Below are 27,488 nucleotides of genomic sequence, written 5' to 3'. Positions count from 1 at the left end.
GGCGCTCGCAAGCTGACAATTCCAGATTCGAACCAGTCAGCAAACAGCGTCTGGATAGGCCACACCACCCAACCAGGCGCCGAGCAAAGATGAGTGTTTTTAAGGAAAATCAATCCAAGCTAAGGAACACGTCTTGAGTTTCTATTCTCGGAAAAGGGACTTGCAATTTGCTGAAAAGTCGAGGCAAAGTGGATCTAAAGGCACATGTAGGATTCTCTCTGTGTATTTGGCGTCGATTTATGCTTAATGATCGGTGTTACAAAGGGGAGTTGTGCCGTAGGTTAAGACAATTTTTTTTCTACAAGGAAATCATCACAACTTCATTCGGGAATCCACTTAAAAGGGAGAATAATTTCTGAAAGAAGCTAAGTCTGCTCAAGGTACAGTGACCCCTTAAACTATTCAATCAACGATCTATCGCAGGTCCAAATGCCTTTTTGACCAGATATTTATTTTTACAGAACTTGTCAAGTCTCCAAAGAGCAACTCAAAGCGGACGTAGAAACCGACATGTAGGCTAATTACAGGGTTATGAACATGGCTAACATGCTACCGAAATGTTTATTTTTATCACTCAACTTGTTTGCTATAATGTCCATTTTTACTGTGAGTCATTGTTTCCGATTCAGTCGAGCGTAGGCTATTCCATGATACGACGCTGGCATGCGACGGGTTTAGCAGGAATAATCGAAATGCTGTCAGCAAGGCAACAATGGCTCCGTGGTATGGCTTACAATACTAACAAAGCCTCTCCACGACATTCATGTTATGGCTTAAGTTAGGTATCTTATTTGTAGGCTACGATGCAGCTACCCTGAAAGGTCCGATCCATATGCTATTCCTCTAACAAGAACATTTGTTAAATTGTAAAAAAAAAAAAAAAAAAAAAAACGAACTAATTTAACAAATAGTTATACATTTGTTGCTATTTATTGCTACAGTATCGACACGGTAGGCCTATCCAATTAGTTGTTGGCGGATCGCGCTATAGCAATAATGTAGCCTAGCTACATTTCTTCTTTAGCCTACTGTTGAAGTGACTGATGCGGCGTTGAAATGAGAGGTTTCCCCATTTCTGGCAATGTCAAAAATTCGAATGTTTTTTTTTTTTTTTTGCCATCGTTGGCAGATCAATGTATTAAACTTGAATTTGACTGCAACAGTAACATTTTAAGAACCTATACTATGGCAACTCGAATTTAGTCTGTTAGGGCATACCTCACTGAGGCAGCAGAATGTTTAGTTGTTTGTATCCTATAGGATGTTTAGGTTATAGGAGCCTATGGAGTGTGAAATCCACCACTATGTAATTGAGATGAATCAGAATGGCTCACACAGGCATCTGATTAGAATGATGCCATGACTGGTTTGCCCTATATTGTCCTAAGAAAACTGGGACATTAAAAAAAAAAAAAAAAAAACATTTGAGTAAGGCACATGCATCCTTCTTGCAATGTGAGGATGAATGTGTAGAGCCTAGATATCAATGAAAACTATGTTTACTCAATTACTCTGTGGCCTAAAGCCAATATACATTATAACATGACAAAGGCCATTAGTTATCTGCTTCCATGGATTTGTGTCCTTGTGGTGCCTGCTTTCCTTCCTTCTAGATAAAGACATGTATTATTTTATCTGGGCAACAGAGTAAAATGTAGACAGTTACTCAGAAATGACAACTATTGCATAACCTGAGAAATATCCCACAATATTGAAGTGCATGGTCTACATATCTTCTGTCACAAGGAAATTAGCCAAAGTAAGTCATCTGAATTGGAGAGATTGAGCTGAAGGTGGTAAGTTATTAACAGTGGATTTATTCTCAAATAAAGTTCCTGTTGAACGCTGACCCAAATTTGGGAAAAGCAGGTCAGTGCTTTGTTTCCCAAGATGTTGAATGTCACCCTGAGAGTCTGGCTGAAGACTCCGGCTCAGGCCTGTTTACCATAGATATCCAGTTCCTTCATTGTTTGTAATGCCAAGGTAGACTGTTGAATGATGAGGTCATTAATTTGCACACAGAGCATAACAGAGGCTCACTAGCTTCCACGAGTTGCTTTGACATGAAGACCACCTTTTGTGTCCTTAGTTTATTTGTTTTGTCAGGGTGCTAGTTTATGATCACACATCCTCAATTCAAATATTATGGTGACACTATACCAATGATGGTTTGGTATGGTTTAGAAACTTGGGAACCAATCTCAGTTATCAGTGTAGCCTGTTACCGCCTGGACTTGAAATATCTGCACACCTAGAAAAAAAACTCCAGGCAGTTTGGAAAACTTATCCCTTCTGAATTGTCCTCTGGAATAACGGACATTTTGGGGTAATAAATACATCACGTTTTCTAGTAATACTACTTCTGGGCAAATAGGGCTATAGTCTTAATAATAACAGTTATACACCAAATATAGGCATAATTTGGAAGTGGGAATATGATTTCTTTCTTCCTGCATCTTAAGGGAATGCAATGCTCAGTTAGATACGGTCTGTAGAGGTGCTGTCATCACCATAAATGCTGATAGTATTTCGACCATGTAAAATATTTATTGAAGCTGAACTGACATTTTATCAGAAACACATTGGGTTGTTTTCACAGCTTTCCTTTTCCTGACAACCGGTCAAGCTGATGTCATTTTGACACTTTGTACAGAAAATCTTTCCTGTTGTTTTTGCTTTATTGTATTTCCTTCCCAGTACCTAAACATCCTTGCTTCCTCGAAAGATGACAGAGAACTTTACCGACGTCAACCGGATTGTAGCGTTCATTCTATCGATCTATTACATTATTCTGTTGAGCAAGGTTTTATTTAGTCTTCTAGGGCAACATATAATGACAAAAGAGAAGCTGCTTGTATCTAATTATAGACAAGTTGACTAACAAATAGCCTATCAAAATGTCAGAAATTATAAGCAGAAACATATCTAAATCAGGCAAAACAAAATCCTGCATCCCCTGTCAAAAAATCATTATGCAGTCTGACTTTAGTCTATAGCACAATTCGGGTGAACAAACAGCTGACCCTGCGCACCACTCCAGTGTGCTTCTGTTTTCTGGTCTGTTCTGGCCGTTTATGGTAGCTGTCCTAACAGAGGCTGTAATCAGTGGAATGAACGGCTGCACTGCTCAACTGATTGGCCTGATGGACCAGAGCACTGCAGAGCTAAGCAGTTTGTGACATGGCCCTGTAAGTCTGTCCCAGTGACTCACAGACTACATAAATACAAATCGCTGGATGTTTCTTACTGCCCCTTTTAGAGTGAAATGTATAGAGTTCTGTTCCTGATTAGTGAGTTTATGCTGCAAAAACATTTAGGCCTGTCGACTCAGCAGAACGTCTAACGAAAGACCATAAACCTGAGGAAAAAGTAGGGAAAATAATAAAATCCAGGTCAGCTCTCACATCTTTCTTTAGAATAGACTGTGCTGAGCTCTGGCCCAAATCTGTCCAACATAGTGAAACAGACATTTTATGGCAATGTTTCAGAACGACAAGGAAACTAGCCACATGTCAAGATGTACTGGAAATGGTCACAAAATGAGTGAAAGAGTGTATGCTGTCACTGACTGAATGGTGATTGATCCATTATGTCAGTTCGGGTAAAGATGTCTTGGTCAGGTCTGAGCTCAGCAGAAGGTGCCGAGACACATCAATTTCACGGCTGACCCTGTGGTCATCATACTAACAAGCTCTGTGTCCCGCTCTATAGTAACCCCCACCCCCAAGCTATCCCAGCCCTTCATTAGAAGGCTTATTAAACCTCTCTGATACAGTAGCAAAGGCCCCAGATATAGGGACATGCAGGGGAGGGGACATGCTGTCTCAGACAGTGTGAGTCCGGCTCATTAGTTAGCACAGTAGTAAAGCACACAATGAAAATGACGCAGGGAGAGACTACTTGTTATTCCCCCTTCACTCTCCTGTTCAACAATTGGCCGACGTGTCTTGGTAAAATACCATTATTATTAGAATAGCATTGTGATGTCCCAAACTTCAATTTCCAGGTCAGGGAGTCACACATCCTGACCTTTTTGATGGGATCTTGGGACTGCTTTGTTTTATGGTAATGCTGATTGGATGGATGTTTGAGCGATAAACTGGTAGTGCAACCCAAATGAATAGAGAATGCTTTAGAAATCAATAGCCTTCTACATCTTCATTGTAAGTAAATGAAGAGAAACTCCCTGTGGGGCATGGAGCGCTAAAGGCTAATATATTGCCTTGTGAATGATTGAACTGATATAGTTTACTATTAGTTCATGGCCTTGGTGCTTTATTGATGCCAGGGAAATGCATATAACATAGCATCAATTTTGCTAAGATGTTGACGCTTTTCAAAGAGGATAAAATATGCTACAATGAAGTGAATGTGTGTCTCTTTTCTGCTGCTGGTGTTTCAGTCATCAACTGTCTATCTTTGGTGTCAATTGCATTGTGATTGGTCAATGTGCAGTGCCTTTTGGATCATAGAACGAATTTGCGCAGTAACCATTTGGAAAAACTAGACCTATCTGCAACTCTGGACTATAGGGGGATTGTATAAACAGAAGTCAAATGGGCATTTTGCATCTGCTTTGACTATAGAGTACTTAGTAGGTCAAATCATCCCAATTGTTACTGTCTCCCTTATACAAATTCATGGCTGTGCGCATGTGTGAGCTGGACTCTGGGATGACAGCCACTGTTGGTGATCTGATAAAGGCTGAACAGGAGGGGTTTGGGAGAGCTGGAAATTTAGGAAGATATGAGTAGAACCCAGAGATATGCCTGTCTCCTTTTTTCTATTCCTACACGCTCTGATAAGGAAATCCATATAAATTATTGATAAAATGACTTGACTGTCATTTGAATAATAGATTGGTCCTATTCCTGCCTGGTGTTTTGTATGGTAATGTGCTGTGGGAGGCTGAGATGCTCTGTACACTCTTAGAAAAAAAGGTTCTGGATAGATCAAAAAAGGGTTCTATGCTTGCTTCACATATGGCACCCCTTAAGGTTCTATTTAGAATCCTATATGGAATCCAAGGTGCTATATGGAACTAATTCTGGTTCAGTGAAGAAGAACCCCTGGGTTTCCGATTTAAAGAATCCTACAAAGGGGTGTAATATATAAAGCAAACAAAATAACCCTTTTTGGTTCTATGCAGAACCTTTTATTCTTAGAGTGTAAGTGGCAGATTAAATACAGCGACCCAGTCCACTGTGGTGAGGTGTGTGTGTGTGTGTTTGCAAGCTACAGAGTGGAAGAGAGGGCATGGGGAGGGCCATGGCGTGAGGCCTTTCCCCTGTCACCTCTCATTAGTGACACATAGCCCAGCTCACCTTGCCTTTCATCTTGCCACTCCCCTCCCTAAACCCAACTCCGGCCCGTCCCAGCACCCTGCTCCAGCCAATCTGTGTCCCTCCCCCACACCCCCAGACATCATTCCTCTGCCTATTCAACATCAGAGTGAGAGAGTGGAGTTAGACTTGGGATGCTGAGGAGACATCGAGTGTCCAGGTCTCAAGGAAATTGTTGTTTTACAAACATTAAGATATGCTTCCAGGATCCTAGTGGAAAATGTGGTTCTTGAAGATGATTGTTTTGGACTCTAAAAGTGGCTGTAAAGTTGGGAGTGTGTTGTTTGGCTGATGTGATGGATGCATTGCTGCTCTGCTTTCTACTGCACCTCAGAGGACCTTTTGTAAACAAGACAGCACATCTGGGTTTTTTCCTCTATCCTAGATATAAAAATTCTCTACACAAATCCAATCCATATTCTCCCTGAAGCCTGGCTTATTTTTAGTTACGTCACCATTTGGGCTCTCGAGTGGCGCAGCGGTCTAAGGCACTGCAGCTCAGTGCTTGAGGCGTCACTACAGACCCTGGTTTGATTCCAGGCTGTATCACAACCGGCCGTGATTGGGAGTCCCATAGGGTGGCGCACAATTGACCCAGCATCGTCCGGGGTAGGCCATCATTGTAAATAAGAATTTGTTCTTAACTGACTTGCCTAGTTAAATAAAGGTTAACTAAAAAAAATCCCTCGGATGAAACAAAGATCAACCATAACTTAGTATATGTGAAACAGTTTTAGTAGTTTTGAGTGTATTCGTGTGAATGTTTGGTTTCCCATTGTGTGAGTGTTGAGTAAGAGCTTGTGGTTTTACAGTGGGCCTCTGGGAGGATGGTTATAGTGCTGCTCTATGGGGGAAAACACAGTGATTTATTAGCATGCCGGGGGGCGGGGGGACATCCATCTGAGATAAAGCAGATCTCCCATCGCATTGGAGCTCCCCTCCAGCCTCCCAGAGGGTCAGGACGTGTCTTTGTTGGGGTTAGTGGGATGGGTTTGTTGATGGTCATATAATCTTTAGATTTGTATCAAACATTGTTTTGCTTCAAGCTATGATCTGGATAAGAGTGTCTTCTAAAATATAAATGTATGTGTTATCTTTTGATAGTAGACCGTAGCAGACCACCATGACTAACAGTTGTCACTTGTATTTGCTCACATGCATAAAGACTTGCAGACAGTTAACTTACTATTTCAGAGCTCAAACCAAAGAAACTGCCGACCAACGCAGTTCAGAGTAGGGTTACGTCCAGGTTGGGTCAATGGAGGAGCTACCGAGAGAGGGAGGTTGGGTGCAGGGGCGAACTGGGGCTAGGGCTGGGCCTGCAGAGAGAGAGAGGTTGGGTGCAGGGGCGAACTGGGGCTAGGGCTGGGCCTGCAGAGAGAGAGAGGTTGGGTGCAGGGGCGAACTGGGGCTAGGGCTGGGCCTGCAGAGAGAGAGCGGTTGGGTGCAGGGGTGAACTGGGGCTACGGCTGGGCCTGCAGAGAGAGAGCGGTTGGGTGCAGGGGCGAACTGGGGCTGGGGCTGGGCCTGCAGAGAGAGAGCGGTTGGGTGCAGGGGCGAACTGGGGCTGGGGCTGGGCCTGCAGAGAGAGAGCGGTTGGGTGCAGGGGCGAACTGGGGCTGGGGCTGGGCCTGCAGAGAGAGAGCGGTTGGGTGCAGGGGCGAACTGGGGCTAGGCCTGGGCCTGCAGAGAGAGAGCGGTTGGGTGCAGGGGCGAACTAGGGCTGGGCCTGCAGAGAGAGAGCGGTTGGGTGCAGGGGCGAACTGGGGCTAGGGCTGGGCCTGCAGAGAGAGAGGTTGGGTGCAGGGGCAAACTGGGGCTAGGGCTGGGCCTGCAGAGAGAGAGCGGTTGGGTGCAGGGGCGAACTGGGGCTAGGGCTGGGCCTGCAGAGAGAGGGAGGTTGAGCTGGAGTTTGTATGGGGCTTTTTGTCTAAAAGAGGTAGGCTGGACAGGGCTGGGGTCTGGTTTCCTACAAAGATCGCCATACATCTGTATTGCATTTACTATTGCCTGCCAATCAACAGGCCGAGAGAGTGCAACAGTCTCAAGTGGTGCTAACCTTAAGCCACTGTTGAGCAGCTTTGGATGGTTTAGAATCTAGATGTAGATATTAAATGATATCAACATTTTGATGTTTTTATTCCTCATATATATATAGCCTCTGCACGTATAGCAAATATATGCAGTGTTATACAAGAGGAAGTTCATGATTTAGATTTTCAAAAGGAATTTCAGGGGCAAAAACTGTGTCCATCCTCTGTCTGAAAAAGTATTATTGTTATTTTTTAGTAATGTGAGGTTGAGATCAGGAGTAACAGATTCCTTCACCCCTGGACATGATGTATGGTCTGTTTGAGTTGTGTTAACAGTCTCATCGGGGCTTAATCCACATGGCACTTTACTCAATAACAAAGTTACTCAAAAACAATCAAATCACTCCATAGCTACCCCCCCCCCCCCCCCCCCCCCCCCCATCGCCCCTTCTCAGGCATGGCAGGTTGGGCGTGGGTGTCAGAGGAGGCTCCAGAGGACCCGGCCCTGAGAGAGGGAGCCGATGGCTGAGGAATGAAGTGCTTCGCCCGGGCAGAATGAAGATGCAGGAGGGGAGATCCCAGAACAACAAGTGAAGAAGAGTCACAATGGGTGCCAATGCATCCAGCTACTCGCACTCATGCTCCCCTCGTATAGGAGGAAACGCACAGATACAGCAGACCTTCATAGGTAGGTTCTCAATGTTCTTACATGCACTACGGGTATTATAGTAAAGTATCTTAAGTGTTGATTATCAGTGACCTCAACAGACCTTCACGGCAAGAATATGAACATAGAAAAATGATATACTTAAATGTGATGCATGATACAGGAATGTACAGGTCATTGTGGAGGGAGGGAGGTTGGAGTTGATCTTTTCACTTCCAGTGTAACATTTCAATCAGCAACTGATTTTAGGCTCAGATTTCAAATAAAATCAAATTGTATTGGTCACATGCTTGGCAGATGTTAATGCGAGTGTAGCGAAATGCTTGTGCTTCTAGTTCCGACCGTGCACTAATATCTAACAAGTAATCTAACAATTTCACAACAACTACCTTATACACACACAAGTGTAAAGGAATGAATAAGAAGAATATGTACATATAAATATATGGATGAGCGATGGCCGAACGGCATTGGCAAGATGCAGTAGATGGTATCGAGTACAGTATGAGATGAGTAATGTAGGGTATGTAAACATTATATTAAGTGGCATTGTTTAAAGTGGCTAGTGATACATTTTCCCCCCTCAATTTGTCCATTATTAAAGTGGCTGGAGTTGAGTCAGTATGTTGGCAGCAGCCACTCGGTGTTAGTGGTGGCTGTTTAACAGTCTGATGGCCTTGAGATAGAAGCTGTTTTTCAGTCTCTCGGTCCCAGCTTTGATGCACCTGTACTGACCTCGCCTTCTGGATGATAGCGGGGTGAACAGGCAGTGGCTCGGGTGGTTGATGTCCTTGATGATCTTTATGGCCTTCCTGTGACATCGGGTGGTGTAGGTGTCCTGGAGGGCAGGTAGTTTGCCCCCTGGTGATGCGTTGTGCAGACCTCACTACCCTCTGGAGAGCCTTATGATTTTTTTGCAAGAGTTCTGTCAGTCAGAAGTATTTCTTTTTTCTTGACTTATGAAATGAATGTCATCTGTCTGCGTTGCTGGGCTGGAAGTGTTCAAGCTGCATTCTATTCAACTTTTATTTGATCTGACTGCTCTTGCAGAGAACTGTTCAGTCATCCACCGCTGCCTCTGTTAATTCCCATTTCAGACTCCAAGCATCAATTCCTCATTCATTATATATCACTGCAGGGCCTTATTGATGGCCTTTTAGGAGTGGCTGCTTATTCATTTTTTGTGTTGTCTGCTTAACGAAAAACCCCAGGCTTTTATAGTAATTTTCCTGTTACACGTTTCTTGTCTGTAGTTCTAGAGACCGGTCCATGCTCAGGGAAATTTGATTGGGTTGAAAGCCCTGTAGATTGCAAAGAATAACTGGATGTTCTTCGCGGTTCTAATGTTTGTTGGTTGTAAGCTTAGCTGTGCCGGCGTAGACAGAGGATGATTCACAGTATTAGAATGACTACTATGTGGGTCACAGTGATGGATGCTCAGGGAAGGAAGGGCAGAGAGACTTTTCTATTTGGCAGTGGTGCCTCTGACGCAAGTATAGGTGGACAAGTGCATTGCAAGACTACCCCCCCCCCCCCCCCCCCCCCAAACTTACACACAACGTTGTAGTCCATGTTTTACTTCCTGTTGCCGTCTAATTCCAACCATGCCTTAATCAAAGTCAGCTTTATTAGCAGATAGACCCATTGATGCTTGTGATTCATTTTGATAATGATGGCCTGTTCCTTTCATAACATTGAATTATCTGTGAAATGAGAGACCTGAGGCCCTAGATCAAGGGAGTGCCAAGCCCGCTGTGAGGGAGCTCGAGCAGAGTGGTGTGTCTGGACAGCCTGAACAGGTCACATGACGGGGCTAGGAGAAAAGACAGATTGTGTTTCCTAGGGTCATGCTTTCAGACTAGAAATGGCAAACTCTAAATGCTACCGAGCCAGAGGAATTGACCGCATTTAAAAAACAGCTGTGGAAAACAAGATACATGTATCATATGCTAGGATTTTATTCATAACTTATTTCCCTGTTCAAAAATAACCAGGACATTTGAACCAGCTGACCTCTGTGTTATGTTGTGTGTGTATTGCAGGGACGTCGTCATACTCCCAGCAGGGCTATGGCTGGGAGTCCAAGCTGTACAGCCTGGAGCAGGGTCACGACAAGCCCCATGACAGGAAGAAGAAGAGCCTGGGCCTGGCCACCCTCAAGAGGAGGTTCATCAAGCGCCGTAAGTCCAGCCGTTCTGCGGACCATGCCCGCCAGATGAAGGAGCTCCTGTCGGGGTGGGATGTGCGTGATGCCAACGCCCTGGTGGAGGAGTATGAGGGCACAGCCTCCCTCAAGGAGCTGAGCTTCCATGCCAGCTTGGCGCGGGCCAAGGCACCCAGCCTGCAGCGTGACCTGGCTGCCCTTTACCAGCACAAGTACTGCACCGACGTGGACCTCATCTTCCAGGACACCTGTTTCCCCGCCCACCGCGCCGTGCTGGCTTCCCGCTGCCCCTTCTTCAAGACCCTACTGTCCTCCTCTCCGGGGTATGGAGCTGAGGTCCTTATGGACATTGAGACGGCGGGTATCGATGTGCCCATGTTCTCTGCACTACTGCACTACCTGTACACGGGGGAGTTTGGGGTGGGTGGGGTGGAGGACTCCAGGCTGCAGAACGTGGACGTGCTGGTGCAGCTGAGTGAGGAGTTCGGCACGCCCAACTCCCTGGAGGCAGACATGAGAGGGCTGTTTGACTACATGTGTTACTACGACGCCCTGCTCAGCTTCTCCTCCGATGCGGAGCTGGTGGAGGCCTACAGCAGTGGGGGGGCTGGAGGGGGCGTGGCCACAGGAGGCTGCCGGGGGCTGAGTTCCCCAGACAAGGACCTGAGGGCCCACAAGGCCGTGCTCTCGGCCCGCTCACCCTTTTTCCGGAACCTTCTGCAGCGGCGCATCCGCACAGGGGAGGAGATGACGGAGCGCACGCTGCAGACACCCACACGCATCGTGCTGGACGAGTCCATCATCCCGCGGAAGTACGTGCGAGTCATCCTTCACTGCATGTACACGGATGCGGTAGAGCTGGGGCTGGTGCTGAGGGGGAGCCCCTCGGCCGGGAGCCTGGGGGAGGTGCAGGTCCTGGTGGCCGGGGGCAGGGGAGGAGCTAGCACCCGCACTGAGGAGGCCATGGAGCTCTACCACATCGCGCTCTTCCTTGAGTTCAGCATGCTGGCACAAGGTAAGTTACAGTACCAACCATCTCTGTCCTGTCTGTCTGTCCTGTCCAGTCACACTCCAGCTCAGAGCGGATATGAATGAATGGTTCACAGAGAGCTGGTGTTCACACTCAACCTGGGGCTACATGTCCAGTTCTTCCCAGATCCCTTTATAATCTGTTCAGTGTGTGTGGATGAATGGTAATCTGGGAGGCTGCCTGTATCAGCTAGTGAGAATATGCTTCAATGGTTTAAATCCTTTAAATCAGGTCAGCCAAGGTAGATAAATGGGCCGCATCATGAATTTGAAAGTCAATCTTTCATGCTAAGAGTGCTATTTTAATGTGATATTGCCCTTAGCTCTGTGACGGTATGGGTCTGACTGAGGATAGATATCCTCATATATGGGGCGGCAGGGTAGCCTAGTGGTTAGAGCGTTGGACTAGTAACCAGAAGGTTGTGAGTTCAAACCCCCGAGCTGACAAGGTACAAATCTGTCGTTCTGCCCCTGAACAGGCAGTTAACCCACTGTTCCCAGGCCGTCATTGAAAATAAGAATTTGTTCTTAACTGACTTGCCTGGTTAAATAAAGGTAAAATAAAAAATAAAATAACTGCATCTCTGCATACTGAAATCTATCAAAGGTTAGACAGGGCAGGAGTGTGAGCCAACATCAAGACTTTAATGTAGACTGAGTATTGGCACAACTGCTAAAAGCTTATCTCCATGTCTCTTTCCATCCCGTTAATCTCTGTAGCCCCCTCTTCTGAGGAACCTGTGTACCTATCAGTTTGGACCTAGTATCTAGGTGTGTGGCAATGATAAGTAGGCGGCATGTGAAGATGTATGTGTAGGCCTAACCATAAAGTAGTGACTAACCTTTAACTAAATCAAAGAATAAGAGTAATACAGAATTATGAAGACATGTCGGTGTAATCGCAATAAAATGAGTCTCAATAGAAAGCTCAAACTGGAATCATGTGTAACCCAACAGTTATTCTTTAACGTTTCAATACTCAAATCACAGATATACACTTATTTAGGAAGGACCTGGTACTAGGGTTTAATACCTAAAAGTGTTCATTTTATACAGAGGGGATCCCCTTCAAACCAATAAAAGAAATAGCAAAGTAATTAGTCCCCAATCCAATGACACTCACGGTCCGGAATCCAGGTCACCTGTGCGTGACTGAGAAGCGCAAGAGTGCAAACAGTCCATTGGGCCTGTCACTCAGAGCTTAGTCTCTCACAACATCTCCAACGGTCGAGCCTCCGAGCGGGAGGAGAGCAAAAGCAGAGGTCTTCCGGCGCCAGTAGAACCCTCAAAAAAAATAAATCCTCTTACGCCGTCCTCACTTGGTCAGGGATGCGGGGCTAACAGTTCATCACTGGGGTTACTCAGACCGAGTCCAGCTAAATAAAACCAATACAGTGCCTTCAGAAAGTATTCACACCCTTTGACTTTTTCCACATTTTGTTGTGTTACAGCCTGAATTTAAAATTAATTACATTGATATTTTGTGTCACTGGCCTACACACAATACCCCATAATGTCAAAGTGAAATTGTATTTTTATACATTTTTACAAATTAATAGAATATGAAAAGCTGGAATGTCTTGAGTCGATGCGTATTCAACCCCTTTGTTATGGCAAGCCTAAATAAGTTCAGGAGTAAAAATGTACTTCACAGGTCAATCATTTGCATGAACTCACTCTGTGTGCAATAATAGTGTTTTAACATGATTTTTTTAATGACTAACTCATCTCTGTACCCCACACATACAATTATCTGTAAAGTCCCTCAGTCGAGCAGTGAATTTAAAACACAGATATATTTCAAATACAGAAAGACCGGGGGGGTGGTCTATTGGTAGATGGGTAAAACGGAAAAGAGCAGACATTGAATATCCCTTTGAGCATGGTGAAGTTATTAATTACACTTTGGATGGTGTATCCAGTCACTACGAAGATACAGGCGTCCTTCCTAACTCAGTTGCCAGAGAGGAAGGAAACTGGTTATGGATTTCACCATGAGGCCAATGGTGACTTTAAAAGAGTTAGTTTAATGCTGTGATGGGAGGGAAAACAACTGAGGATGGATCAACAACATTGTAGTTACGTGACAATACCAACCTAAATGACAGAGTAAAAAGAAGGAAGCCTATACAGAATAAAACATATTCCAAAACTTACATCCTGTTTGCAACAACACACTAAAGTAAAACTTTAAAAATTGTGTCAAAGAAATTAACTAGGGAGGACTAGGTTTTTTGGGGGGGGATAGAAAGAAATGGAATCGCTAAGCACAGAAGAAATCCTAGAGGAAAACCTGATTTGCTTACCAAGACGACATGGAATGTTCCTGAGTTGCCTAGTTATAGGTTTGACTAAAATTGTCTTGAAAATCTATGGCGCAACTTGAAAACGGCTATCTACCAATGATCAACAACCAACTTGATAATGATGTGCAAATATTGTACAATCAAGCTGTGCAAAGCTCTTAGAGACTTACCCAGAAAGACTCACAGCTGCAATCGCTGCTAAAAGTGATTCTAAAATGTTGAATGCTTATGTAATCAAGATACTTTTGGCCATGTAGTGTATGTGGACACCCCTTCAAATTAGTGGATTTGGCTATTTCAGCCACACCAGTTACTGACAGGTGTATAAAATCGAGCATACAGCCATGCAATCTCCATAGACAAACATTGGCAGTAGAATTGCCCGTACTGAAGAGCTCTGACTTTCAACGTGGCACTGTCATAGGAAGCCACCTTTCCAAAAAGTCCGTTAGACAAATTTCTACCCTGCTAGAGCTGCCCCGGTCAACTGTAAGTGTTATTATTGTGAAGTGGAAACGTCTAGGAACAAGGGCTCCGCTGCAAAGTGGTAGGCCACACAAACTCTGCTGGAGGAAACTTTACAGTTTTTCATGGTTCGGGGTGGGCCCCTTAGTTCTATTAAAGGGAAATCTTAACGCTACAGCATACAATGACATTCTAGACGATTATGTGCTTCTAACTTTGTGGCAACAGTTTGGGGAAGGCCCTTTCCTGTTTCAGCATGACAATGCCCCCGAGCACAAAGCGAGGTCCATACAGAAATGTTTTTTCAAGATCGTGTGGAAGAACTTGACTGGCCTGCACAGTGCCCTGACCTCAACCCCATCGAACATCTTTGGGATGAATTGGAACAGCGACTGCGGGCCAGGCCTAATGCCCAACATCAGTGCCCGACCTCACTAATGCTCTTGTGGATGAATGGAAGCAAGTCCCTGCAGTAATGTTCCAACATCTAGTGGAAAGCCTTCCCTGAAGAGTGGAGGCTGTTATAGCAGCAAAGGAGGGACCAACTCCATATTACTGCCCATGATTTTGAAATGAGACGTTCGATGAGCAGGTGTCCACATACTTTTAGTCATGTAATGTATCTGACCAACAGATGCATATCTGTGTTCCCAGTCGTGTGAAATCCATAGATTATGGCCTAATGAATTTATTTCAATTGACTGACTGATTTCCTTATAAACTGTAACTCAGTAAAATATTTGAAATTGTTGCATTTTATATTTTTGTTCAGTGTAGATTGTTGACCAAAAAATGGCAATTCATTCCATTTTAATCCCACCCTGTTAACACAACAAAATGCAGAAAATGTCGAAGGGTGTGAATACTTTCTGAAGGCACTGCAACTAGCCGTCTTGACAAGTCACAGAGTTGAGGGGGTTAACCTTCTCACGCCTCAGACTGTTGCCTAGCAATAGGTCCAGCTCCAAAATATGTCCCCCATGCAACAATGTAACTAAATTAGTCCATGCAAGAACGAGCAAAAGGTAACCATGGGGTGACATCTCTCTGAACAGAATCCCTATATTGATAGCTTGTTTTAGTGCAAATTGTGTTTTTCTCAGCTGCAGACGGTAGGCCAATGTAAATGGAAAAAGCATGTCCGGTTCAGGACTGTTCCTCTGTCCTCCCTCCCTGTTCCAGGAAGGTCTCCAGTGACAGACAGTTTAATTGATACACACATCTCTGCAGAGCCAGCGAGCGCTCCTGTCAGGGCCTCATCACTCCTTTTATTTATCACAAGACCGCAGCCGTCTCTCCATTGCTCTCCCTCTCTCTGGCTGCTGTCACTCTGAGTACTGGAGTTCACCCAGAAGCCCCCCCTAGAAGGTCAGATGGAGCCAAGAGCGTAGATATTGTCAGTTTATTACCGTCACCTCCCATTCCAATGAGTGATGTGATTTTAAACCTGTGGGGGGTGATTGCTCTCTTCATGCCTGCAAGGTTCATTTTAATATGAAGGTGTTTCTCACATCCGCTAGGCAGGGATCAGGATGTGAGGTGTGCTACTAACAGAAACCACTCACACCATTATCTGCCAGCTGATTGATGGGTTCTGATATTTGAGAAACAAAAAATCATTGAATTTTTATATATATATATATATATATATATATAATATATATATATATATCTCTATATCTCAACCATACATACTGTGGTTGATGTGTCAAAGAATAGTGTCCATTTGCACATCTGTCTTTAACAGCTACATTCCATCTCTGCTGGAGATCAGTGGGGTTTTGACAGTATTACATATTCGGTAGTAAAGAAGACACCGATCATAGCTGTTGCCCACCCACTCCATCAAATACATACAGACACAGGGATTAGTGCCTCTTGTCACTAGCTGCATCACAGACAGGAAACAATGTACTACTGGGCTGTCGGGACAGTGGGAAGATTTAACCTTTGTCTGTCCTACAACATTTTTTTTAAAGCTTTTCTTGTAAATCTCAAAGTGCTGTTGCAGTTAAAAGAGCATGGGGAGCACAACTCCATGTTTGCATGTTATAAAGGCACAGTAGAAAAGATGGCTCTCACACACACACACACAGCTGGCTAGATCTTCCTCACACCTGTACGAGGGCTGGGAATTGCCAGGGACCTCAAGATACAATGTTCCAAACATATTGCTGCAGAGGGACAAGAGAGCCATGAAGAAAAAAAAAACAGTTTTGATCAGTCATGGAAATTAAGTGTTAAACAAATTGGCTCTCTTTTCAAAGAAGATGAAGGAAAAATACTATTTACAAGCTATGAAGGAAAAATACTGAAGTTTTGGTGCAGGTAGAGCTGACTAGCGCAAAAATAATATTGCAATATTGTCCCGTTCACATTATCGATTTCCAAACTACTCCCTACACCACCATGTCTCTCAGGGTTGCCAAGGCAGCTTTGCACCAGGCAAACTGTCACCCCCTCAAATCCCCCCCCCCCCCCTCCTCCAAGCCTTTACTATAGGGTATTTATATCCCCTCTCTTGACCACAGAGAAGCAACAATCTCATCAGTTCCCATGAAACCCCATGTTGTGGTGTGTATCAAGGACCTCTCATTTCGTCTGTACGATAGCCGTCTTATTTAGTTAATTACATTTCCATCTCTCCAGTTTTTTTTCTTCTCTTTCCTCTGTTAGTTATCCTCCTCTCAAAGACACCCCTAACCGTTTTAACATGCCTGCACGCTCAGTCACACACACACACACGCACCTGGTGGTCAGTGCCGTTTTTAAGATTAGGGAGAACAATTATTTATTTTTAAGATCGTGGCCATTACAGCATATTGGATGGCTGTCACTCATATTCCATTCACCCAGCCCAATGTAACATTGTTAGGTTTGGGCAACTACATGATACTCACATTTTCCCTATACCCATCGTGAGGTTGCTCCAACCTAGCCTACAAATTGAAGTTTATAATGTAGGTGCACAGGTCGAGAGACAAATTGGAGTGAACAAGGTGACAGACAGTGTAATCATTATTCCAAACAGTTACAAACTAAATGAGAGTTCCTATTGGACAAATTCAGGTAGGTCCATTCCCGTTTTTTGTTCCGTTTTTAAGAAACATTTTGCAACACAATCGGATGATCACCGATAAATTTCAGCAGCCACATAAAAACAGCATCACTTTCCTTGTTGTATAGTTCCTTCTCGCATTTACGTGCTCTCCTCTCACATTTCCTTTAGTTTGTGAACTTCAGTGCACCACAAACAGCTGTCTGTGACCAGGTGAACAAACCTCTTCAAGCCAAACCTTCATAACATAAATGCTAACCGCTTCACACACAGTCTACGTTGTCACAGTATTAGCTAACGTCATAGTCAACATAGCTACTAAAACTAACGCATTAGTAAACCCACAATTAAATCCATGTGTACCATCATGCAGTACAGAGTACAGCAAGCAGTTTAGTAGTTACATCAGTGGGCCATGGTGGCAATAAATTTAATAAAACCGAACGCTTACCCTAACTTGGAAGAGTTGGAGTGTTGGAAAGCCTTAGCCAGCTAGCTAACATACATAGCATTCCTCTCTGTTTGAGTCAGGTTGTTGAGTAGGCTAAATTAGCGGCATTAGCTATTGAAAAAAATACAACAAAATATAGCTCTCTCTCTCTGCTGCTTCTCAATTTTTTAAAGAAATAAATTTTTTCAAAACTGTTCAACTGTCAGTTCATGCTGCAAGAGCTCTGGAGGATGTCCTCCGGAAGTGTACTGTGTACGTCTATGGAAAGGGGTGAGAACCATGAGCCTCCTAGGTTTTGTATTGAAGTCAATGTACCACAAGGAGGGGGGTTGCTCCTAACAGAGTGTTGTTTAGGCAACTATAGACCTTCATTCCAAAACCGTGTGTTTGATTCAATTATTTGGTGACGTGAATATAATTAGTATAGTTTTATCTAAAAATGTTAGTTTTTTTAGGTGTTTCACAATTTCTATCTTTCTGAAATTCACGGAGTAGGATGGTCCCCCCTATCCTCCTGTGAGGAGCCTCCACTGACACGCCGTTGGCTGCCAAAACTCTTGCTCACCCAAGTGTCAAATGAGCTGAGAAGGCCCATGATTTAATTTCTATGTGACAACCTTGAGTGACCTCAGCCTCCTGTCAGAGACCTGGGGTAGCTGTCATGCGCATCGAGTTATCTCCGGGCTAGCAGTCCCTTCCTTCTCCTCCTCTCTGTGCCTCATCTGCTCCCCCTCCATCTGATTGAGCTGTGTCCAGGCCGGGGTACACTCACTGGTGGTAGGATTCAATCTGAGAGCCTCTCGTCTCCATCAGCAGTTATCAACCCTATTAGCTCCCTACCCAGAGATCGCTCACTCACTCTTTTACTTACTCTCACTTACCCTGGCCGATATTAAAAGCCTTGTTCATTTTTCAAACACAGTGAGAGCATTGATAATGAGTAGATCAGCATACCAATGTAGATTTTCCTTTCTACACATATACACACACAGACAGACAGACAGAGCGGGAGAGTAATGACTCATCTGTGGAGACATGCGTGCCATTACAATCATGATTCCTGTGCGGTAAGTTTTAGTAATTGATTAATACCATGAATGACCACACCCTGGGTGGGCAATAAATAACGTTAGTCAGTCAGTCTTCAGAGTTGCTTGCTGATGTGAAAGTGTTTGAGTGGTAGTGAATGGGATCAGAATTGATATCTAAACTTGCCATTGCATTTAAGAGGCTATTGATAGGCCCTGTGTGACTAACAGCCTTAGTTCTGTCATAGCACCTTCCATTAGGAGAATCTGTCAGCCGTTCAACTTTCTCCTGTTACGTTTAAGGAGTCTTGGTCTGTGATATTGCTGTCTGATCAATCATATCTTTGGTTACAGGCAGAACTTGACCTATTACATGAGTGAACCCTAATTGTTCCAAGCAGAGGGGGATTTCCAGTTGCTCCTCTGCAATCGGTTTGCTTGGAAGTTGGCCTTAGACCTCAGGCAGTCGGAGTGAAGCCCATCATTCTTCTTTAGTCTCTCCTCCTTCCTTTTTGTTTTGTTTGAGACCTCCGCTAAAAATTAAGCTCTAGTTACTTGAGTAATCAGACATGATTCAAGTCCACCAGTGTTTACTGGTCCTGAGTGCTGCTGATGTCTTAAGTGGGTTTGGAAACGTTGTTTCATAAACATGGAGCTAAAAAAAAACAGCAAGCCCACATCCTCAGTTATTGCCGTCTCACAGATGCAGTTGCCATAATGCTCATTGTGTTGATATTCTAGTCAGTCTGCTAGGCTGCAGTGAATGCATAGTGCCAGAGAGAGAGAGAGAGAGGGGAAGGAGGAAGGGGAAATGGCTTAAGTATTAGATATAATGCCCAGTCTAATCTCCGGCTCATAATAAGGGTGCAAAGCTTTAAAAGGCTGAATGGTGCTATGCATTCTAATGGGCTAATAGAGAACAGAGCTGTCTGCTTTCATGTGCTGCTGGTCTCCACTGGGGAAGCTTTACCTTTTCAAAGGAAGTTGTGTCTGTCTGTGTGTGTGTGTCTCTCTCTACATGTCTACCCCTGCTCAGAGAGTGCGAGAAAATTAGGATAGAATGAGCGGAATACAGAGAGAAGAGATACCGGTAGGGAAGGAAGGAAGGAAGGAAGGAAAGGAAGTGTGGAATCTATTCCCACTTCAGGCTGTTTATGGAAGATAAAAAGGCTAAATGTCTGCGTCCACATTTCAACCTCATTTGTCCTCTTAACGACACAGGATTTCCATCCTGCGTTTAACACTGTTGGGGTCTGCTTTGCATCGCTCTGACTAGCTAATAAAAGTAAAGGAAGGGAAAATCTAGGAAAATGTATCTTTAACTGTGTGTGTCGGTTGAAGGAGGGAAAAAATATATATATTTAAAGAGGAGGGCAGGCGTCATCTCCCTGAGCGTCAGTGTCCAATTTCCCAGAGTGCAGTTTCAAAGGGAATGGCAGTGCAGCAGATCTCACGCAGCCCACAGATAAGAGTCCCAGAGGAGCACTGGTACTGGAGCTCATAACCCAGCTAAGCCTAGGGCAGGGCAGCCTGCTCCGCTCTTCTCCACAAGCTAAAGACAGAGCCAGCAGTATGGGGCCTGGGCAGGGGCCACTTCAAAGCAGACCAGTATCTCCGTCTGCCTCAGAGGCACACTGTGTGCCTCTCACTGGCATCGCACTGCCTGCTCTCATTTTCCACTGAGTTGACTGTCAAAAAGTGAAGCCAAATTATTTATGTTCCCTTGTGGACATGCACTAGTTTCCTATCCAAGTTGATGTCATTTGATTGTTTGATGTTTATTTTAGTTCTATCTCAATTGCTACTGCCACTATGACTGCCACTATAGCCATTTCTGAAATTCCATTTCACCCAAGATGTGTTCAAATGGCTACAGTATATCAAGTAATAATTAATAACCCTCTGCAACTTTTAATTCGTTTTTGATTAATGTGTGTGTGTGTGTGCATATGCATACGAGTGCATGAGAGCGTGTGTGTTTGTGCATGTGTTTTCTGTGTGCGTGTATACTGTGTGTGTGTTGTGTGTGTGTGTGTGTGTGTGTGTGTGCGGCATACTTCCCTCTGGCTGCTGTGTTAGTGTGGTGAACGGGAGGTAGAGTGACTGGAACACGTGAAGGTATCAAAGGCATTTCTGTGGGGTTGTGTGTAACAGTGTTAAACCACTGCCTGCTGTTCTGGTATGTGCTCTGATTTAGGAAACGCATGGAGGGGGGTGCCGGGGGAAAGGGGGGAGTGCTCCCTGTAGTGATGAATCGGAGGGAAACTACTGTAGGCTTCTGAATGGCTCCAGAAGTGACCCCTGTGTGACTGTGTGGCGGGGTATTTATGGTTCAATTAAGTCACCCATTAATACTCTTACTAATGTTCTGACAGGGTATGGCTTCCCATACAATAGATTTACAAAAATGTAGCCTGGGCCCATACTGTGCTGTAGCCAACTCAACAATACATATTTGGCATGACACAGAGAGGGGTTGGCTGAAGCACAGACTGACTGGACCACCAGGCTATTAAAGGTGCTGTTCACTCCGTGATATGAGTGTTAGAGGTATGTGACCCCTGTGCTCTGTGTTCCTGTCTCCTCACCCAGGCTGTGAGGACATTGTGGTGGAGAGCCTGTCCCTGGACTGCCTGGTTCCCATCCTGAAATGGAGCTCTCAGCCCTACGGCTCTAAGTGGGTCCACCGCCAGGCCCTACACTTCCTGTGTGAGGAGTTCAGCCAGGTCGTGACCTCTGACGTACTCTACGAGCTCAGCAAGGAGCACCTGCTCACCGCTATCCAGTCAGACTACCTACAGGTGAGATACCCACGCCGCTGTGTGTGTGATTGAACTGGATGCATCTCCACAGACTCCTAAGATCGTATCCTGTCATGGATGGGCATGTGTAATCGAGTACTCGAACAGACTTACAAAACTATCTGTCAGAGATTTTTCTTTCTTTAATACTGTAAAACTATTTGGTGGAATGGTTTTCGTGACTGCCCGACTGGACAAGTTACATTTTGTCCCGAAAATTGTTTTCATGTTGTCTTGAAGATTACGTTATTTTGGTTTGACTCAAGTGTTCCAGTTGTGCATGTTTATTTGCGGGGCACAACAAAAAAGAGACCAAGCCAAGTATCACACAGTTATTCTCCTTAAATTGCCTTTCCCCTCTGTTTCTCAATCACTCAAATGCGTTCTGACTGCTCCCTCAACACACGTGTGCTGAGTTTGCACGCAAGCTCCCATTAGGCCTACAGAAATAAATGGCTATAAAAAAACATATCTAAATGATGGGAGACACAAGCTCCCATTAGGCCTACAGAAATAAATGGCTATAAAAAACATATCTAAATGATGGGAGACACAAGCTCCCATTAGGCCTACAGAAATAAATGGCTATAAAAAAACATATCTAAATGATGGGATACACAAGCTCCCATTAGGCCTACAGAAATAAATGGCTATAAAAAACATATCTAAATGATGGGATACACAAGCTCCCATTAGGCCTACAGAAATAAATGGCTATAAAAAACATATCTAAATGATGGGATACACAAGCTCCCATTAGGCCTACAGAAATAAATGGCTATAAAAAAACATATCTAAATGATGGGATACACAAGCTCCCATTAGGCCTACAGAAATAAATGGCTATAAAAAACATATCTAAATGATGGGAGACACAACCTACATTCCTTGCCAAATGATGTCACCTTTCACTAATTTAAAATGGACTGGTGGATTGAAGTTGGGAAGATGTGTTTCAACAACGAGTTGCAGTTTTGGAAAAATTGTATCCCGTCTATTCTCCACTTACGCTACTTTGCGAACTGCTAGTGTCATTTAGAATTGGTTAGCCTAGGCTATAACCCCCTGAACACACAGACAGGTTCCACACTGAAAATGTGCAAACGCGTGAGTTTGATAAAGACTGAGCGTAGGCTTCTCACCAAACTGATGCCGTAGCCATAATTCATCACCATGCAGTGTTCCGTGTGGAATTATTAATCCATTTGGAAAATTCCAAAGAACAGTCAGAATAAACTAAATCGAACGTCTGTATATCGAAAAGTAGACCAATTTTTGGTTCGTAACCATCAAACCCTTACCAAATTGAGCCCTGTTTCAAATGATCACTCATTGGGAATACCTGTTCCAGAAGCAACATGCGCATCACTTCGCACTGGCAACTTTTGGAAAAATACTCTGTTCTATATTAGTCTGTTATATTACATGTTTTTTTACTATAACATAGGTGTGTCTTGACTGTGAATAGGGCTCTGGAAATAAGAGCCTCTTGTCTGCTAAATTAACTGAACAATGTTATGCCATTGAACCATAGGTTTCTACAAGCGCCAATGCTGAGGTTACTGCCTTCCAGAAGATTGTGTTCCATTATAATATAACTAGTTGATATTAGTTTCAATAAATGAATCCTAAATAGTTTTTTTAAATGTATTGACTATTTATGTACTGTATGGGGCAATGTCAGTGCTTTGGTTACAAAAATGTAACTGTCTTTTTAGAATTTCCCCCTTTCACCTCCCCAGAGTTCCTCCCGTCTGCGAGGCAGCTAGGGCATGATTGGGTTGACAATTATTTGGTGAAGAGTGGCAACACGCACACGGCTGCATAAACACAAACCCAAACACACAGCGTCTGGAGTACAGACGGAGTGAGAACGTTCCCTGGAGGCATTGCCTTCTGACATGGCCACTAATTGAAACTGAGCTTTGGTCTGCTCTGCTGTGCCAAGCTCCCTGGGTGTCGCACAGGACGGCTCAGGTGAAACGTTGTAATCCAATCAGACAAATACTGTACAACTCTCAGCCACCACTACACCGTGTCACACCATCAAACACATATTCAAGTCTCCTCACTGAACCGCCTCTTCAGATGTTGCTCCACACTACAATGTTTAACCTTGTCCATACACCTTTCTTTCCCTATCACCATCCCCCTCTCATCACGCTATCTTTTTTCTCTCGCACTCCTCCCCTGCCCTCTTCTCTCTCTCTCTTTCACAGGCGAGTGAGCAGGACATTCTCAAGTACGTTGTGAAGTGGGGCGAGCAGCAGCTTATTAAGAGGATGGCAGACCGGGGTAAGATGATACACTCTATAATTACCCTCCGAGCAGACCTTCTAATGGCTGTTGGAAAAGCACCCACCTACAGTACCAGCACCTCCAAAATACACTAAAAGACTATAAAATAATTTAGTTTTCCAAGTTTTATCCTTAAAAATGGGAGACTGAAGCACCACGATCGTAGATCGCAGTATTTTTTTGTTTTTTGTGTGGCTCTGAACCCGACTGGAAAAATACTGTATCGTTAAAAAATAACGAGTGTGTGTTGGCCTTACTAACCACATAATTATATATAGAATCACTACCAACTGTGTGTGTTTTGTGGGCGGGTTCTTTTCCCAGAGCCTAACGTGCTGAGCGGAACAGCCCACAGCGTGAACAAGCGGGGGGTGAAGAGGAAGGACCTGGATGTGGAGGAGCTGAAGGAGATCCTGTCCCCCCTGCTTCCCTTCATCCGCACTGAGCACATCCTCCCTGCCAACAGCGACGTCCTCTCTGACGCGGTTAGTAGTCATGGATGACGCGTCATATGGATGTTTCAATACAGTTTCTGATTGCTGCCAATACAGATCGTGCAATCTATCATTTATGCCCTATTAATGCCTTAGTTGTTGATTGACCTGACCTTCTTGGTGTGTTCTCTTTAAATGACCCTCTTTCCATTCACAGACCAAGAGGGGTCTGATCAGCACCCCTCCCTCGGACATGCTGCCCACGACTGAGGGGGGCAAGGCCAACTCGTGGTTACGGCAGAAGAACGCTGGCATCTATGTGCGACCACGTCTCTTCTCTCCATACGTGGAGGAGGCCAAGGTAGGACACTCCGCATCGAGGGGTTGCTGGTTAACGGAGAGTATTTTATCTCTCATCTCTGTGAGAGGGTTTGGGTCAGGCCAGGGTATGACCGACTCCTAACCCGTCTCCTCCCCCACTCAGTCTGTGCTGGATGAGATGATGGTGGAACAGACAGATCTGGTGCGTCTACGTTTGGTGCGCATGTCCAACGTGCCAGACACCCTCTACATGGTCAACAACGCCGTGCCACAGTGCTGTCACATGATCAACCATCAGCAGATGGCCAGCAGCCAGACCACCGCTCCGTCCGTGGTAGCCAATGAGATCCCAGGTAAGAGGACAAGACTGGTGCCAATAAGAAAGCCATTTAGTATAACATATTAGAAACGTTGACATGGCCCACCAACCCTCGGTGTGTCCTGTCAGTACCCAGACTGCCGGTGGTTAAGGAGATGGTCCAGAGGCTGCAGGAGCTGAGTCACACCGACCAGGTCCAGAGGGCCTACGCCCTCAACTGTGGCGAGGGGCCCACCGTCAGCTATGAGCTGCAGCTGCGTGTGCTGAGGGAGTTTGGCCTGGCGGACGGGGCTACTGAGCTACTGCAGGTGAGGGGGAAGCCCCGTAGGGTACAGGGAGGACCAGGCTGTCGACTTGTTAAAGGGAGACCTCTGTCCTAAGGACCTCCCTGAAAGACAAAAGTATCACTCACTTAGTGTACTACGTAATAACGTGTGTGTGTGTTATAGTAGAAGGTTTTTGGGATGCTAAATGTTTTGTTTGTTTATTCTCAGAACCCTTACAAGTTCTTCCCAGAGGAGCGTTTTGGAGACGAGAGTCCTGTTCTGGCCCTGCGCCAGGCAGGTCGTTGTCGGGTCAACAGCAGCCCAGCGATGGACAGCATGTTCTCAGACCTGGAGGGCCTGGCTGGGTTTCACCCCCCACTGCCTCCCCCACCACCCCCATACCACCCCCCTGCCACCCCCAGCCGTGCCCAGCTAAAGGGGGCCTGGAGGCCTCGTGTGCCCATCCCACCCCCCACCCGCTCTTTCTCCTACCCCTGTAACCACACTCTTCTCCAGCTCCACACCACAGCCAAACATGGCAGCCCAGACTACCCCTCCACCCCCAGGCCTCCACCTCCAGACTGCAGCAACCCCCAGGCCAAGGGCCGAGCCCTGCTCCCAGAACCACAGGTGAAGGTCCACATGTCATGCTGTGTTTGTTGCTTTTGGTCATTGTAGCTGTAGAAGTGTATTGTGCTGTGATCATGTATAATCATGTATAACTAGTCGTGTTGGTGTGCTTCTCTCTGTCTCTCCAGCTGAGCATGGAGCCTGTGATGAGGGAGTTCATGCCTGACATCGCTCTGGGTGTCTCTGTAATGACCCTGAGGGAGCACCATATGGGGGACAGGGACGGTCACGAACTTCATGGCCCCATGGCACACCCGGCCCCACACCTCCCCCCCGGCCCCTGTCCCTCCACTCGCCTCAGCCTCAGTCATGGTCACTCCTGCAAGAGGCACGCTCCAGAGCCAAAGCTGGAGGCCCAGGCAGAGTTCCCTGATCTGTATGACTTCTCCTGCCGAACAACCACCGCAACATCCAGCCACCCCCTGCCCCCCTATGCAGGGCCAGACCTCTACAGCCACAGCTCCTCCAGCCACCCTCCCTCCTACATGTCTGACAGCCAGGGACGGGCAGCTGAGGCACGCTCTGACCCCCTGCGCCTGGACGTCCTAGGCCTGCCCCCCCAGTGGCAGGATGGAGCTCTGGCTAATCCCTCTGGTCCCCAGGCTGGGGAAGGACACATCCCCAGAGGACGATCAAACAATGAGACCGACCTTACTCACGGTCTTGGCAACTTGTGTGGCTCCCCCAGTGGAAACCTAGACGGGTATGAGGAGCGGTCATCAGCCCACAGGGAAGGCCCGAAGGAGATGGCGGTTACTGGCGAGTCCCCAGGTTCAGGGGCCCAGCAGCCACATAGGAACAGTATTAGCGAGGAGGCTAGCAGAGAACGCAGGTCACCCACCAACCCTGACTACCCTTACAAGAAGTCTGCACTATAACCCTCGGGGAGGACCTGGGGTTGAGTCGTCAAAAGGGAAAGTGAGGGAAACAACCCTCTGTCATGGACAGCAAAGCACTAATGAGTGTGTGTGAAGGGGTGGCTAATGATTTTTATTTATTGTGTGTGTGTGTGTAAGTACCCTACCTCCTCCAGGCCTTTCTCCATGACATAGTGCTGTCTTCACCTCACGTCTCCTCTGAGTGCTACAGATAAGCAGCATCAGGACTGTAGGTTAGTTGGAGAAACAGCAGTGACTGTCAGACTGTTGTATTGAAGCTTGGTGAAGCCAACCTCAATGCTGCAGTTTTACAATATAACTCCAGCAGTACTGTTTGGGAGGGGCTTTGCCTATTTCCCTTGAGCCTTGTTGCACCACAGGTTTGTTGTGACCTCAAAGTTGTGGGAATCAGGAACAAAGATGTTATCATAAAGAAGATCATAACAAAGACGTTACTATGATCGTCAACCATGAAATGTAGTTCAGATGTGCTGAGGAGGTATAATATACATATGGACTGTAGTCCTCAGGATATATTTTAACTGGGAGATGTATAAATAGGATCTCAGTATAAACTAGTTAACACCAGCACATAGCTTCAATCAGCGTTATCTTCATGATAAAATCGTGTAAAAACATTTTCTTGCTCCTCTCATTTGTATTCCCTCTCTCTGCATTCCTCCAGTACGTACCTCACCTGACAGGTTACATTTGATTTCCCCTTTTTGGTGCTGCATGTTACACAGAAATGCTGATGAGTAGTAGGCTCAGGCTAGTTCAGATCAGGCAGGAAGTAGGTCTGTTGAGGTCCTGTAGGTCTGTCATTGTGCTGCCTCTTCAGTCTCTGAAATACAGAGCATTCAGAATGTATTCAGCCCCCTTGACTTTTTCCACATGTTGTTATGTTACAGGCTTATTCTAAAATTGATTAAATAGATTTTTTCCCCTTGTCAATCTACACACAATAACCCATAATGACAAAGCAAAAACAAATATTT

General features: G+C 45.3%; 1 protein-coding gene across 1 annotated transcript; it reads left to right on the top strand.

The window, feature by feature from the left end:
* The first annotated feature begins 6 nt into the window (after nucleotides 1–6).
* LOC110497863 (BTB/POZ domain-containing protein 7) lies at nucleotides 7–27,488 on the top strand. Its single transcript, XM_021574300.2, has 11 exons — nucleotides 7–380; nucleotides 7,831–8,063; nucleotides 10,085–11,221; nucleotides 21,136–21,344; nucleotides 23,564–23,639; nucleotides 23,967–24,127; nucleotides 24,294–24,437; nucleotides 24,561–24,750; nucleotides 24,846–25,024; nucleotides 25,211–25,612; nucleotides 25,741–27,488. Exons 2-11 carry the CDS (start codon nucleotides 7,982–7,984, stop codon nucleotides 26,488–26,490), a joined length of 3,330 nt encoding a protein of 1,109 aa, XP_021429975.2. The 5' UTR covers nucleotides 7–380; nucleotides 7,831–7,981; the 3' UTR covers nucleotides 26,491–27,488.

Source organism: Oncorhynchus mykiss, chromosome 19 (genome assembly GCF_013265735.2).
Source record: "Oncorhynchus mykiss isolate Arlee chromosome 19, USDA_OmykA_1.1, whole genome shotgun sequence".
NCBI classification, from domain to species: domain Eukaryota; kingdom Metazoa; phylum Chordata; class Actinopteri; order Salmoniformes; family Salmonidae; genus Oncorhynchus; species Oncorhynchus mykiss.
This window is presented reverse-complemented; position numbering and strand designations above follow the sequence as displayed.